The sequence below is a fragment of the Puma concolor genome, chromosome B1 (genome assembly GCF_028749965.1).
Source record: "Puma concolor isolate L17-30 chromosome B1, mPumCon1.1.hap2, whole genome shotgun sequence".
In the NCBI taxonomy this organism is placed as follows: domain Eukaryota; kingdom Metazoa; phylum Chordata; class Mammalia; order Carnivora; family Felidae; genus Puma; species Puma concolor.
In genome coordinates, this window is record NC_141670.1 from 80,517,241 (window position 1) to 80,530,800 (window position 13,560).

The window sequence follows — 13,560 nt, forward strand, 5'->3', positions numbered from 1 at the left end:
AAACTGCCTTATCACTAGGTCTCTGCAACTTTTCCAGGTATCTAATTATACATCACTCCTGGAGCCGTTGTTAAAAGAGTTTTATCTTTTTACAATCTCCTTCCACAGGCAATTTTTAACTACAAGTTGGATCTGTACCCAGACCCTTTTACTGGTCTGACCCTGTCATCTTCCACTTTAAACAAGACAGTTAACTTTACAAAGAACAGCATTGAATCCCTCTTCCCTTCCCTGCCCCCTCTTTTTTCCCCTCAAACAAACTCAAAGTAACATCTGAAATTTGTCACTTATGGCATACAAAAACACCTATTTTAATTGTTGGTAATGGCTCGTGTTATGAGTACACTACCTTAGCATTAAAAAAAATGTTCACTGATAAATCTGAAGAGGGGTCAAAGTTGTTTCTAAATTTCCTCAGTCTTTCTCTGAAATTCTGGTTTTATTTTTCTTAAGTGACTAAGGATGCAAAGTAAAAATCAATAAGAGCTAGATTTGAAGAGGAATTAGTGAACAGGTAGAGCTGAGACAGGTCCATAGTTGATATTAACCATGAAGGCTCATCCTTTCTGGGGCAAGTTATGGGCTTCTTCTCACTCTCTTGTTTATCCTCTGCAGATTGAAAGCTGATAGTGAGAAAGGTAGATTTTTTTTTTCCATCTTTCAGTTTTCTGTATTCACTGAATAATCGATTAAAGTAATAAATCGTACAGGGGCTGCTGGGTAACCTCAGTCAGTTAAGGATCTGACTCTTGATTTTTGGCTCAGGTCATGATCTCTTAGTTTGTGGGATAAAGCCCAGTGTTGGGCTCTGTGGAGCCTAGTTGGGATTCTCTCTCTCCCTCTCTCTCTCTTCCCCTCCCCTACTCGCACGCCTGCTGTCTCTCTCAAAATAAATAAACATTTTTTTAAAAGAAATTGTACAGAGGGAAACAAAAATAATATAAAAACAGGGATGGGGACAAAACAGAAGAGACTCATAAATATGGAGAACAAACTGAGGGTTGCTCGAGGCATTGTGGGCATGGGGGATGGGCTAAATGGGTAAGGGGCATTCAGGAATCTACTCCTGAAATCATTGTTTCACCATACGCTAAGTAATTTGGATGTAAATTAAAAAAAAATAATAATAAAATAAAATAAATAAATTGATTTATTTTTACTAATTATAGTTAAGATGACACCTCATTGTTGCTCTAATTCACAAAATTTGAAATTCTCCTGGAGGCTTAACTTTTGAATAACATTTGATATAGTTCTTCTTACATAACCATACATTCATATTCTTTAACCATGCTTCCACTAGAAAGTAGCTGTTGCCTTTATTAACCAATATCTCTCTTGCGTACATATTTTTGGGCTAAAATTTCTGTTCATAAACATCAGTTACAAGTATCTTTCTCATCCAGTTGTTTTCATTTTATTATTCATTGTTGTGGGAAAACATTTCCTTTATTACTGTATCTGTAAATTATAGATTATTAAATCTGTAAATCAACTTGTGAAATACGTTCTTTATTATATTGTCTTCCCAAAGAAGAAAAAAAAAGAAATTGTACAGAACTTGAATATGTTGTTCTTCTCATCATTTTTTATTTAAAATATATTTAGAAAAGAATGGGAACTCTTCCTGAGCCATAAATTTGATTCAGTTCATAAGAGGAAAGCAGGGATTCCCAAACTGTAAATTGTTTTGTAATAGATTCCAATTTCCCTCTTTTTACTTCTTGTTTTATTTTTATTTTCTTAAAGAAGGATTTTTTTATTTTTTATTTTTAGTAGAATATAATGCAACCAAATCAAGACTCAAAGCAAATAGTATCTTATCTTCTGGAATTAAGTGCGAATGATTCATTCTCTAGTGTGAAAGCTTTTGAAATAGAAATGTCAAAAGAGATTCCCTATATTCAGATCCCAAAACTTAGAGTCAGTACCAAATGAAATGTAAAAATAATAAAGAAAGGACCCAGGGAACAAAGCATTTATTACCAAGGAAAATCTCCTAGGTTAAGGCAGATTTTTGTGGGAGTGGAATTTTAAATGGTTCATGATCTTGATTTGAAACTGAGCCCAAGTCTTAATGAAATAGATGCCTGATGTCATTTTTTTTTCTTTTTTTAACCAAGAACATTTTATTTGATATACAACTGATCATTTGTGATGGAACATTTATTTCATTTTTCTCCATGCCTGAGATGGGAGTGGGGAGGAAGTGGTAAGGTGAGGTGATCCCACACCTTCTCCCCCCCCCCCCCCCCCGTCCACCCCCTTCAGAGGTAGAGTTTCTATTGGGGAGAACAAAGCTGTGCAAAATGGTTCCCTGAGATTCCCTCAAGGAAGAAAGAGAGGGCAGAACAATGTGAACTTGGGAAGGAAGGCAGGGTTTTGAAGATTTAGGTGATTTAGGAATCCCATAGCCTAAATACCTTCATCAAATATTTCATTCTCTCATGTCTCCGGGTTGCCATCTTCACAAGCGTGAAGACTCCTAAGGGACAGCAGCCAGTCCTTATTCATCATGTTTGTCCATCACCTCATTCCTGCCTGAGCCCCTGCTGAACTAAATTATGAATTATGCTTCTCAATCTAGGATAATTTATTATACAATATGTCACTAGGGGATAAGTACCTTACAATATTTTCATCAACAAAAAACTGATGACATAGACTTACATAAAATATAAAAGGGACCACTAAACCATGCCACATAACACTATTCAGAAAAAGACTCTAAATTTTGTAACAAGGAAATAAATCACAAGGATGACAGTGAAACATTTATTTATTTCTATGGAGGTATAATTGACATAAAACATTATATTAGTTTCAGGTATGCAACATAATGATGCAATATTTGTATAAATTGTGAAATGATCACCACAATAAGTCTAATTAACATGTATCACCACACACAGTTATAGGATTGTGTGTGTGTATGATGAGGACTTTTGAGATTTTCTCCCTTAGCAAAGTCCAAATATGCATCACAGTATTAACTACAGTCATCATGCTGTACATCACATCCCCATGACTTATTTCTTTTATAACTGGAAGTTATGAAATAATTTGGACCCTCTGCACCCATTTCACCCTCACCCCTACTGCCCATTGGCAATCACCAATTTGTTCTCTGTATCTCTAAGCTCATTTTTTTCTGTTTTGCTGGTTTTGTTTTTTAGATTCCATATATAAATGAGATCATAAGTATTTGTCTTTCTCTGTCTCACTTTTTTCACTTAGCATAATGCCCTCAAAGTCCAACCATGTTGTCACAAATGGCAAGATCCATCCTTTTTTATGGCTGACTAATATTCCATTGTTTATATATACCACATCTTTATCCATTCATCTATGGATAGACACTTGAATTGTTTCCACATCTTGGCTATTGTGAATAGTGCTGCAATAAAATAGGGATGCATGTATCTTTTCAAATTAGTGTTTTCATTTTCTTTGGATAAATACTCAGAACTGGAATAGCTAGATCATATAGTAATTCTATTTTTAGTTTTTTGAGGAATTTCAATTTTGTTTTCCAGAGGGGCTGCACCAATTTACATTCCCACCAACAGTGCAAAAGCGTTCCTTTTTCTCTGCAGTCTCACCAACACTTATTGTTTCTTGTCTTTTTGACACTAGTCATTCTGGCAGGTGTGAGGTGATAGCTCATTGTGGTTTTGATTTGCACCTCCCTGATGATTAGTTCTTTCCTCTCTTTTGGCTTCTTCTTTTATTAATGCTTATCAGGGGATTATACTTAGATATCTTAAACATTTTTATTATTTATAGGAAACAAGAATTCTCCTTGTCTTCATTTTATTTCTCATTCTTTTTTGTAATATGCTAATCTTATCTAGCTTTGGCTTTTAGTTAGATGTTTCCTCAGAGGTGTAGTTTTCTTTTACGATGCTAAATTCCTCTTTCCTAACACTCATTATCATCCTGGTTTTTAAAGCCTTTGAGACAAAGTTTAATTTTGATATAAAATGCTATTTTTCCCAAATATGATGGTGTTTTTGTAAAGGCAACAATAGGGATGGAAGAGGCTCTGGGCTGGGTATATACATGTGTTTCTCCATGTATACAAACTTCTGTGTTCATGTTTATGTGCCTATATGTGCTTGTGTTTTAGAGCTGCCTGCCCATAGAAAATTAGTCTTGATATAGAACACCAGTCATAGGAATGAGCTGCATAAATGAGAAAAAATAAAATGCATAAAATGGCATAGAATAAATAAGGAAAATGGGTAATAGGTAATAGAAGTAAATAAACTTTCAGATTTTTTTCCTACTCATAGAAGAACATTACAAAAACCTATCCCCCATCCCTAGATATAACTACTAATAATATTTATCATGTTTCCTTTAAGGAATTTTATATTCATATACCTGTACATGTCAATTATATATGACCTCCTTTCCATTGGCCTAACATGGAACAATAAGATTCATGTATTTTGCTGTAAATAATATTGTAAAGAAAATTTTTGTGCATGAATTCTCTGTTTGGAATGTTTTCTCAGAATCAATCCTAAAAATTGTAATTACCAGGTCAGAAGGCAAAAGTGTATACAGGATTTTATCTTCCTGAAGGGCTGTTTATTTTATTTTATTTTTTTAATGTTTATTTATTTTTGAGAGAGAGAGAGAGAGACAGAGCATGAGCAGGGGAGGGGCAGAGAGAGAGAGAGAGAGAGAGAGAGAGGGAGACACAAAATCTAAAACAGGCTCCAGGCTCTAAGCTGTCAGCACAGAGCCCGACGTGGGGCTCAAACCCACGAACCATGAGATCATGACCTGAGTCCAACTTGGACACCCAACCAACTAAGCCACCCAGGTGCCCCCCTGAAGGGGTGTTTAAATCTCTACTCCCACCAGATATTAAGAAACATGTTCTTAATTAGAATTTCTTTGATTACATGAACATTATTCATATGCTAATTAGTCATTCAAACTTCTTCATTGGTACTTTTATATTTGTGCTCTTTTTATATGGAAGTCTTATGATTTTAATGACTATCTGTATGGCCTCTTTAATTACCAAGAATATTAACATGTTGTAGCTTTTGCTACAAGTATTTGCTGCAAATATTTCCCCCAGCTTATTGCTATATTTGTTTTTTAAATTTATGAATGTTTGATATTCATATTTTCAAACTTTATCTCCTGAAATCCTTTTAATAATTATATTCAGAATTTATGCCATCTTTTTTAAGTTCCAAAGCCCTCCTTTTCCAGTGATCAAAAAGATATTAGTCTATTTTCTTCTATATGGCTTGAGTTTTTACATGCTGAAGCATAGTGGTAAAAAGGCAGACCACTTATATTTGATTACTGCCTCCAACATTTGGTAGCCAAATGGACTTCGTTAACCTCTTTCAACCTCAGACTCCTCACCTATAAAATGAGGATAATTACAGTACTATCACAAGGTGGTGTTGTAAGGATTAAGTAAACTAATTTCTGTATTTTTAGCAGGGCCCAGTACATACTAGTACTCAACAAGTGGTAATTATTATAAATATTATTATTGACATACAATACAAGATAAGACTTTAACATGCTTTTTCCCTCAGATGACTAAATAGCACTGTTTATTGGTGATCTTTCCTTTCTCCATTACAAAAGTGATTTCGGCCTGTATTATGTTCTCATACACTGTAACACCTGTTTCTGGCTTTCCCATTTATTTCTCAGTATATTTATATGCACGTGCCACACTGCTTTAAATACTGTAGCTTTATAACATTTAACGCTATTATATAGGAAGAGTATGTACGTAGGAAACATAATTGTTTTTTAAACTATCATGATTATTTTCTTATATCTTTTCCCCATGTGGATTTTAGAGTTATATTATAATTAAAAATTTAATTGAATATTGTAATAAGACTATATAGCTATATCTCTAAATATACAACTTGACAAATACAAGAAAAATCTTACATTAGTCATGTCACATATACAATTTAAATGCTTTAATTTTTAGATAGTACGACACTTTGGATATAAGAGGAAAATGATGTTAGTGGAATGCTAGGGTAGGAGCAGCAGAGTGAGAATTCATTAGTGAATAAAATCAAGATTATAAATGCTTACTCAACTTTTTAGGAGATGGCCACAAGTAACACAGTCTATTATTTAGTCAGGTGGAAGTGATACAGTGGCCACCTGCACCGTGTAAATGTTTTAATACTGCAGCCCTTAATGTCTGATATGATGCAGAAGAAAACTACATAGACCTCAGGTTTTCTTAGAAATTACTGAGAATCCTACTAATAAGGGAGAAGTGATCTCTGATCTTTGTGTTTACCATTGCTGTAGCAGCATTTTTGTCAAACACATCACTATGTTTTAAACTACTAAAAGAATTTTTGTGTTTTAATTTCAGCATTACATTTTTTTGCAAGACATTTATATTTATTTATTTATTTATTTAATTTTAATATTTATTTATTTTAGACAGACAGAGCACAAGCAGGGGAGGGTCAGAGAGAGAGAGAGAGGGAGACACAGAATCCAAAGCAGGCTCCAGGCTCTGAGCTATCAGCGCAGAGCCCCACATGGGGCTCGAACCCATGAACTGCGAGATCATGACCTGAGCAGAAGTTGGACACTTAACCGACTGAGCCACCCAGGCACCCCGCAATACATTTATTTTTAATAACACTACTAAACATTTTGGTTTGTGTTTCACAGTTATTACAGGCTTAAATTTATAATAAGAATACCATTATAATTTTCAACTCCTAATGGAACGAGTATTTTTTATGTTTTATCAATAACAGTTTGGTCCCCGAAATTAATTGCAAATGACAAATAACAGGATATCTGTAAAAACTTAAATGTTCTTTAAGAAAGAGAGTCTTTTTTTTTTTTTTTTCAACGTTTATTTATTTTTGGGACAGAGAGAGACAGAGCATGAACGGGGGAGGAGCAGAGAGAGAGGGAGACACAGAATCAGAAACAGGCTCCAGGCTCTGAGCCATCAGCCCAGAGCCTGATGCGGGGCTCGAACTCACGGACCACGAGATCGTGACCTGGCTGAAGTCGGACGCTTAACCGACTGTGCCACCCAGGCGCCCCAGAAAGTGAGTCTTTTATGTCTATAATGATGGGACTCAGGTGCTCTGATAGAATTATTACCAGAGTGTGAGACAGAAAAAATAGAAACCTCTTCTAAATTAAATAGGTCATTAAAGAACATTTGCATAGGATAATATTCAATATAAAAGGACTCCATAGAATGTATTATAAAGTTCCTAACATCACTTTTTATAGATCCTGCTATGAAAATTAGACGGTAAAGAAAATCCCATCTAGAAGTACTCCTTTAGAGAAGTCTTAACATCCATGTTTGAGGAGAATTCCAGAAAGATATACTTGATGGGTTTTTCAGAATCTGATCAAGGGGTGCTTCTGTTGTTGCCCTTTTTAAAAAAATTATGAAACATTCCAGGGGCACCTGGGTGGCTCATTCGGTTAGGTGTCCGACTTCGACTCATGTCATGATCTCACGTGGGTTCGAGCCCCACATTAGGCTCTGTGCTGACAGCTCAGAGCCTGGAGCCTGCTTCAGATTCTGTGTCCCCTCTCTCTCTGCCCCACCCCTGCTTGTGCTCTGTCTCTCTCTGTCTTTCAAAAATGAATAAACATTAAAAAATAACATTAAAAAATTATGAAACATTTCAGGCATTCAAAGAAACACAGAAGAAGAATAAAACAATATTATGTACTCACCACTCAGCTCAAGTAATCAAGCATTATAAATATAATCGAATGGTATCTTCTTTTTTCTAATGAGAAATCTACCATTGAAAATATAGGATTTGCATGTCCAAAAATCTCCTTTTCCAAAGTTCCTTCCATCTAATATGTTCATTTTTCCTTTGTTGCCATAGGGTACCAAATAGCTATAACTGGCAAAATGCTCTAAATACAAATCCCTTGCACTAAAGATGGCTAATAACCAGCAAATGTGTAAAGCAATTCTCAACAGTAGGGCAAGATTGTTGATATTTTAATTCACTTTAATTATTGATATTTTAATTAACAACTGTCCTGGCCACCAACTCTCAAGGCTTTTTGTCTTCTTTTTGAGAAAATGTTTTTCTAAATGTAACAAGAGTAGAGGGCAAGAACCACATTACCTGTCAACACTGAGAGCGCAGAGATTGAGGACGGTGATCCCCACCGAGGACTTCTGCAAAAAGGGGAACAGCTTGCAAAGAAATACGCCAAAGTCATTGTGATCAAAAGGCCAGCGCCCAGCCAGCAGCTGAAAAAAGGAGACACCACGGTAAGAAATGACAGAGCTGGCATGGAATACATGGACACTTACATATCTAATGATCTTCCAAACTTCTAAATTTCATTATTCATTATGCTTTCCAGTTAGCATGGCAGCGATAGAGTATTATTATAATTAAAAAAAATATTTTAGGGGCGCCTGGGTGGCGCAGTCGGTTAAGCGTCCGACTTCAGCCAGGTCACGATCTCGCGGTCCGTGAGTTCGAGCCCCGCGTCAGGCTCTGGGCTGATGGCTCAGAGCCTGGAGCCTGTTTCTGATTCTGTGTCTCCCTCTCTCTCTGCCCCTCCCCCGTTCATGCTCTGTCTCTCTCTGTCCCAAAAATAAATAAACGTTGAAAAAAAAAAAATTAAAAAAAAAATATTTTAAAGCCGTAGCATTTTTTTAATCTGGGAAAATGTTGAGAATGATAAATACAATAATAGAAGAGATGAACCTTTGATCTTATGTGAAGTAGTCATACTGCCTACTTTTCAAAGAGTAGCAAAAGGTTAGGGTTTGGGTGACAGCTTGAATGAGAAGCAGGCAGTCATTTCTTACCTATTTTTATTAAACCGTGAGTAAAGCTTGTTTTCAAGTAGCAGCGCTGGAAGATTATGTTATCTCCAGACAAGCAGCAAAGGCTCTGAATGCGAGGTTATGGAGAATCCTGGGAGAAGGAAGTGGTTTAGGATGCACTGACTTGTTAGCTGGTTAACACCCTAAAGTCATTTTGAATTTAGCTTACAGGGCTGATTCTGTTTCACTAAGTGTGTCACAAGTGGCCTTTCTTTATTTAGGCTTAAACTTCCCTTTATCATATGGAGAAAGGTGGTTACTGTGATCTGTTTGTGGCATTTGCAGGCAAATCTATTCTATGTTGACAATTTAAAACCTTTGTTGGAAGGAAAGGATGGATACCCTCTAGTGGCTGCGGTAAGTAGCAATAATATAAAGTCCCCTGTGAGTTGCTGATATTTATCTAATTAGGCATTATACCCAAAGCATGGGCTTGAATAATAGCTCAGCTACCTAAAAGGGAAGTCCCTGCTGAATACTTGATGTCTTTTCAAGAGTAAAAATGGTATTGATTTCCCTTCTAATTTTTGCTTAGTAACTCAGAATTGAAACCTACTCCACTCATTAGGAAACACTATCCTACTAACTTGATAAATGGGGCTTTTTTCTCTTTTTTTTTTTGCAAAGTACTTATTGCCTTAGTAACTCTGAGTTGAGCTTTGAATTTCTGTTCTGTCATTTCTAAAAGACTATGTAAGGCTTAATTTCATGGTCAATGTGGCCATTAACATGATACTCATTTTGAATTTAGCAATATAGGGCACTCTAAAATCTTCTTCCTCTTCTTCTTCTTCTTCTTCTTCTTCTTCTTCTTTTTCTTCTTCAAGAGCACATGCACGCAAGCATGAGTGTGGGGGAGGGGCAGGGGGAGAGAGAGAATCGCAAGCAGGCTCCACACTGAGCACAGAGCCAGACACAGAGCATGATCTCCCGACCCTGGGATCATGACCTGAGTTGAAAGTGACAGTAGGACACTCAACAGACTGAGCCACCGAGGCACCCCTAAAATCCTATTTTTATGGCTAAGACCTTGTATGACTTATTCCAGAAATTCTCTCTTAAACACTTAAAACACATTTCCTTTTCTTCTGAATAGTTTGCTGAAAGGAACTTGTCCTTAATCCAACTTTGTCTCTCATCTCTTTTTCCTTGCATTCTGATCAGTCTTGGTGGGTGTCTTCTTAGAATTTCCACATACACTTTTTGTCCAAGAACAATTGATGGGCTCTTCACAGAAACATTGCCCTAAACTCTGACAGTTTTCATGAAGCTAACAAATATTATACCATTGCTGACTGCTGGTTGTTAATGCTGATGCAAGACACAAAACACTATTTCTGAGATGACTCTTCCCCTATAAAGAAAAGAAAACCTGAAAACTACTTTTTATAGAGTTTAGTATTTTGTCCTACAAGTGTAATTCTCCACTGAAGTATTACAGAGATGTAAATGAAATGTGTAGGGATTGTTATAGGATATGCTTTGGAGTAATTTAGCTGTTACAGTTGGTTCATTTCAGAAACAGAGGATCCTGAAATCCACATAGATGGATTTCCCAATTCACACATCCAATAATCAGAGAAAAGGATGTTTCTTGCTTAACAAGGGAGACTCTGAGGTCCTGTGAGGGAATAAATGACAAGTGCTAAGAAAAATGATACAGAAAAAAACACAACTGAGCATGTATTCTTTCTGGCCCTTGAGTTTTTTCCTTTTTCATGCTTGCCAGATGGGGTAGATACAGAGGAAGGACTGAAGGGAAAGATACTATAGAATTGGTGGGCACCAAAGAGATCATAGAATTGTCTTTCTTTGACATAAGGAGATGCTTTGTTATGTATGTTGTTATCTTTTCTTTTCTCCTGGAGTGGACCTTGATTCTTCTTGGGAATTAAAGACAAAGGGAAATGAAAGAAATCATTGGAGGAAATTTCCGGACAATCACAAGGAGACTTCTAAAACCTATATCCACTTCATTCTGAAAGAATGTATGGAAAGTAACTGTCCTAATGTAGCCAGGGGAAATTAGGCCACTGCCTGTGGCAACTTCTTCCTTTTCTGATTAAAGGTGGCTTCCTCAAAGAGGCCCCCATTAACTACCCGGTCTCAAACAGGTTCTGCTTATTAATCTCTTTCTTCATGGAACTAGTGTGGGGGTGATTTTACATTCCAAGTCTCAGCTCACTCTGTTTTAGCAATAAAGCATATACAAAAAAAGAAAAAAAAAAGAGGGAATCAAAGAGGCATAGAGTGTAGCTCACCTATTTTTCTCTTATTTAGAAGAGATATTTTGGAACTTCTGAAAGACTGCTGGGAATGCATCCTTTCTGTTATTTACTAGCATTTAAAATTAAAAACACAAGATTTAAAATGGTAAAAAGCTGTATAAAAACATGTAATGAAAAGCAAGTCTCCCTTAAAATCAAGGCCCCTAAAATCCCTGCCCAAAGGCATCCATTGTTAATTGTTAAGTGTGTTTTCTTCCAGAAAACTTCCTATGCCCTTAAAAAAAAAAAGTGGGAACATATGGAAATAATACTTTTTAACAGTCTTTTATGATCTTTTTTGCCTACTTTTTTGGTAAGCAGTTCTATTGTCTAATTAAAAGGTTTGGATTTTTAAAAGCATATCCATGAAAGAATTTAGACTAGGATAGGAAAAGATAGGCAACTGTATAAGATAAATCTTATAGAGCAAAAGAACTGGTTGATTTCATTAATGTTAACAAGCTACTATCACTTCATTGAAAGAAAAACCAAACTAGTCTGACAAACAGACAAGTTAGATTGGTTCAAGTGTTAACTGGGCACCTTGGGGCAGTCATAGCTTATTTTTGCCATATAAGGGCCTATGCTATTATGTAACCCTCATATTTATAACTTCCAAGGACATCACACAGGTCCTAGCACATAGTAGGTGTTGAATGAATTAATAATCCCAACTCATTAACTGAAGCCAATATTTTCATATTTTTAAATTACTACCACTTTTGCCCTGAAAATACATCCATCTTGTAATTTACTTTCTACTTAAAAGTTGTTTATCAGCATCCCAGTGTAGTATTTCCATTCCTCACGTTGAAAGAAACCACACACCTGTGAATGAGTTGTTTGAGGAAGTGGGAGAATACTGTTCTATTTAAGACTTCAGGTTAAACAGGAGCTGCCAGAAACTCTGTACTTGGAGACCTCTCAGTCTGGGCTGTGATGAGACTATCCAGCCTGATAAGAGCCACAGAGCAGACACTTGAACATGATGTGCGTCCCATGGTCTAATCTCATTCTCAAGAGGATACAGAGGAACACCACAGAACAATCGCTGAAGGAGCAGAGGGCAATCTGCTGGGTATGGATTTTACTGAAGGATCCTTTCCTTGATTCTAGCCTGGGGGATTTTCTACAGTTGAAATATATGTTGTTAAAGTCCCTGATCATCACCTGAAAACTCAAATACCTCTAAAATGGCAGAAATGAATGTATACATTGAATATGAATGTATATGTATGTATGTGTGTGGTTGATTTGGATTATGTCAAAGTCAATATAAAATTGACAGGCTGCATTTTTAGCCTGTCAAAACCAGATTTACCTAAGGACTTGTACCACAAGATATGCTCATAAGCACCCTGTTTGTAGAACGACTAGATCCAAAAGCAGGATCTCTGTCCACCACTATATTTAGTACAAAGCAATGTCTACTGTGTTGGGATGTTTTAGTTATGTGCAATGTACCTGTTTATGTCAGTTTTCTGGAACATAACAAACGGAAAGTAAGCAAAAATGTAAGAAGCCCATTGGTTGATGTGAAATTTATGCCCTAGAGCTCATGTACTTTACTTACAGGCAAACTGCTGGACTCTTCACTGCAGGTTGATTTATTCTTTCTTTATACTCAATGCTATAAAGTTTAGCTTTTATTGTTCCTTAGTCCACTGCACATCCAGAGCACCTCACTACTGGGAACTCTCCAGAGTAATAGTTCTCAGTCTTGCCTGTACATTAGAATGATTTAGGGAGCTTTTAAGAATCCCAGTACCTGGGCCATGCCCCTAGACTAGTACTTCTCATCTTGAGGCAATTTGGCCCCCAGAGGACATTTGGCAATTTCTGGAGACATTTTTGGTAATTACAATTGTGTTGGAGGACAGAGGCTACTAACATCTAGCTGGTAGAGAATAGGCCTCCCCAGTGAATCATTATCCAGCACGCAATGCCTATAGTGCTGAGGTTGAAAACCATGTTATAGACCAATAAGCCAGAATCATTGGGGTTGGGACACAAGCCTCAGTAGTTTTTAAAGCTCCCAGGTGATTCCAATGTACAGCCAAGTTTGAGAATCATTGCTTAGTGTAGTGGTTCTCAAGCTTTCAAAGCATCAGAATTACCTGGAGGGCTCATTAAACCAGATTGCTGGGCTCTATTCCCAGAGCTTTTTGATTCAGTAGGTCTGAGATGAGGCCTGAGAATTTACATTTCTTTTTTTTATTATTTTATTTCTTTTATTTTTTTATTGAAGTACAGTTGATACCTAGCATTTGCATTGCTCATGAGTTTCTAGGTGATGCTGATAGTGCTGTTCCATCAACCAAACTTGGGGAACCACTGCTCTAGAAGCACAGTGATCAACAAAAACTGACAGCTGACAGCCAGATAGGGGAGAAGCAGAAATAGTTTATAACATAAACGTATGAAATTAAA

At 36.5% G+C, this 13,560-nt stretch overlaps 1 protein-coding gene across 1 annotated transcript in view; it reads right to left on the reverse strand.

Moving 5' to 3' along the window:
- EDNRA (endothelin receptor type A) overlaps nucleotides 1-13,560 on the reverse strand; it is a 59,449-nt gene that overhangs the window by 22,180 nt on the left and 23,709 nt on the right. Inside the window, exon 2 of the mRNA XM_025921467.2 lies at nucleotides 8,148-8,275. Coding sequence (XP_025777252.1) covers nucleotides 8,148-8,275 — 128 coding nt within the window. The remainder of the gene's footprint in view (nucleotides 1-8,147; nucleotides 8,276-13,560) is intronic.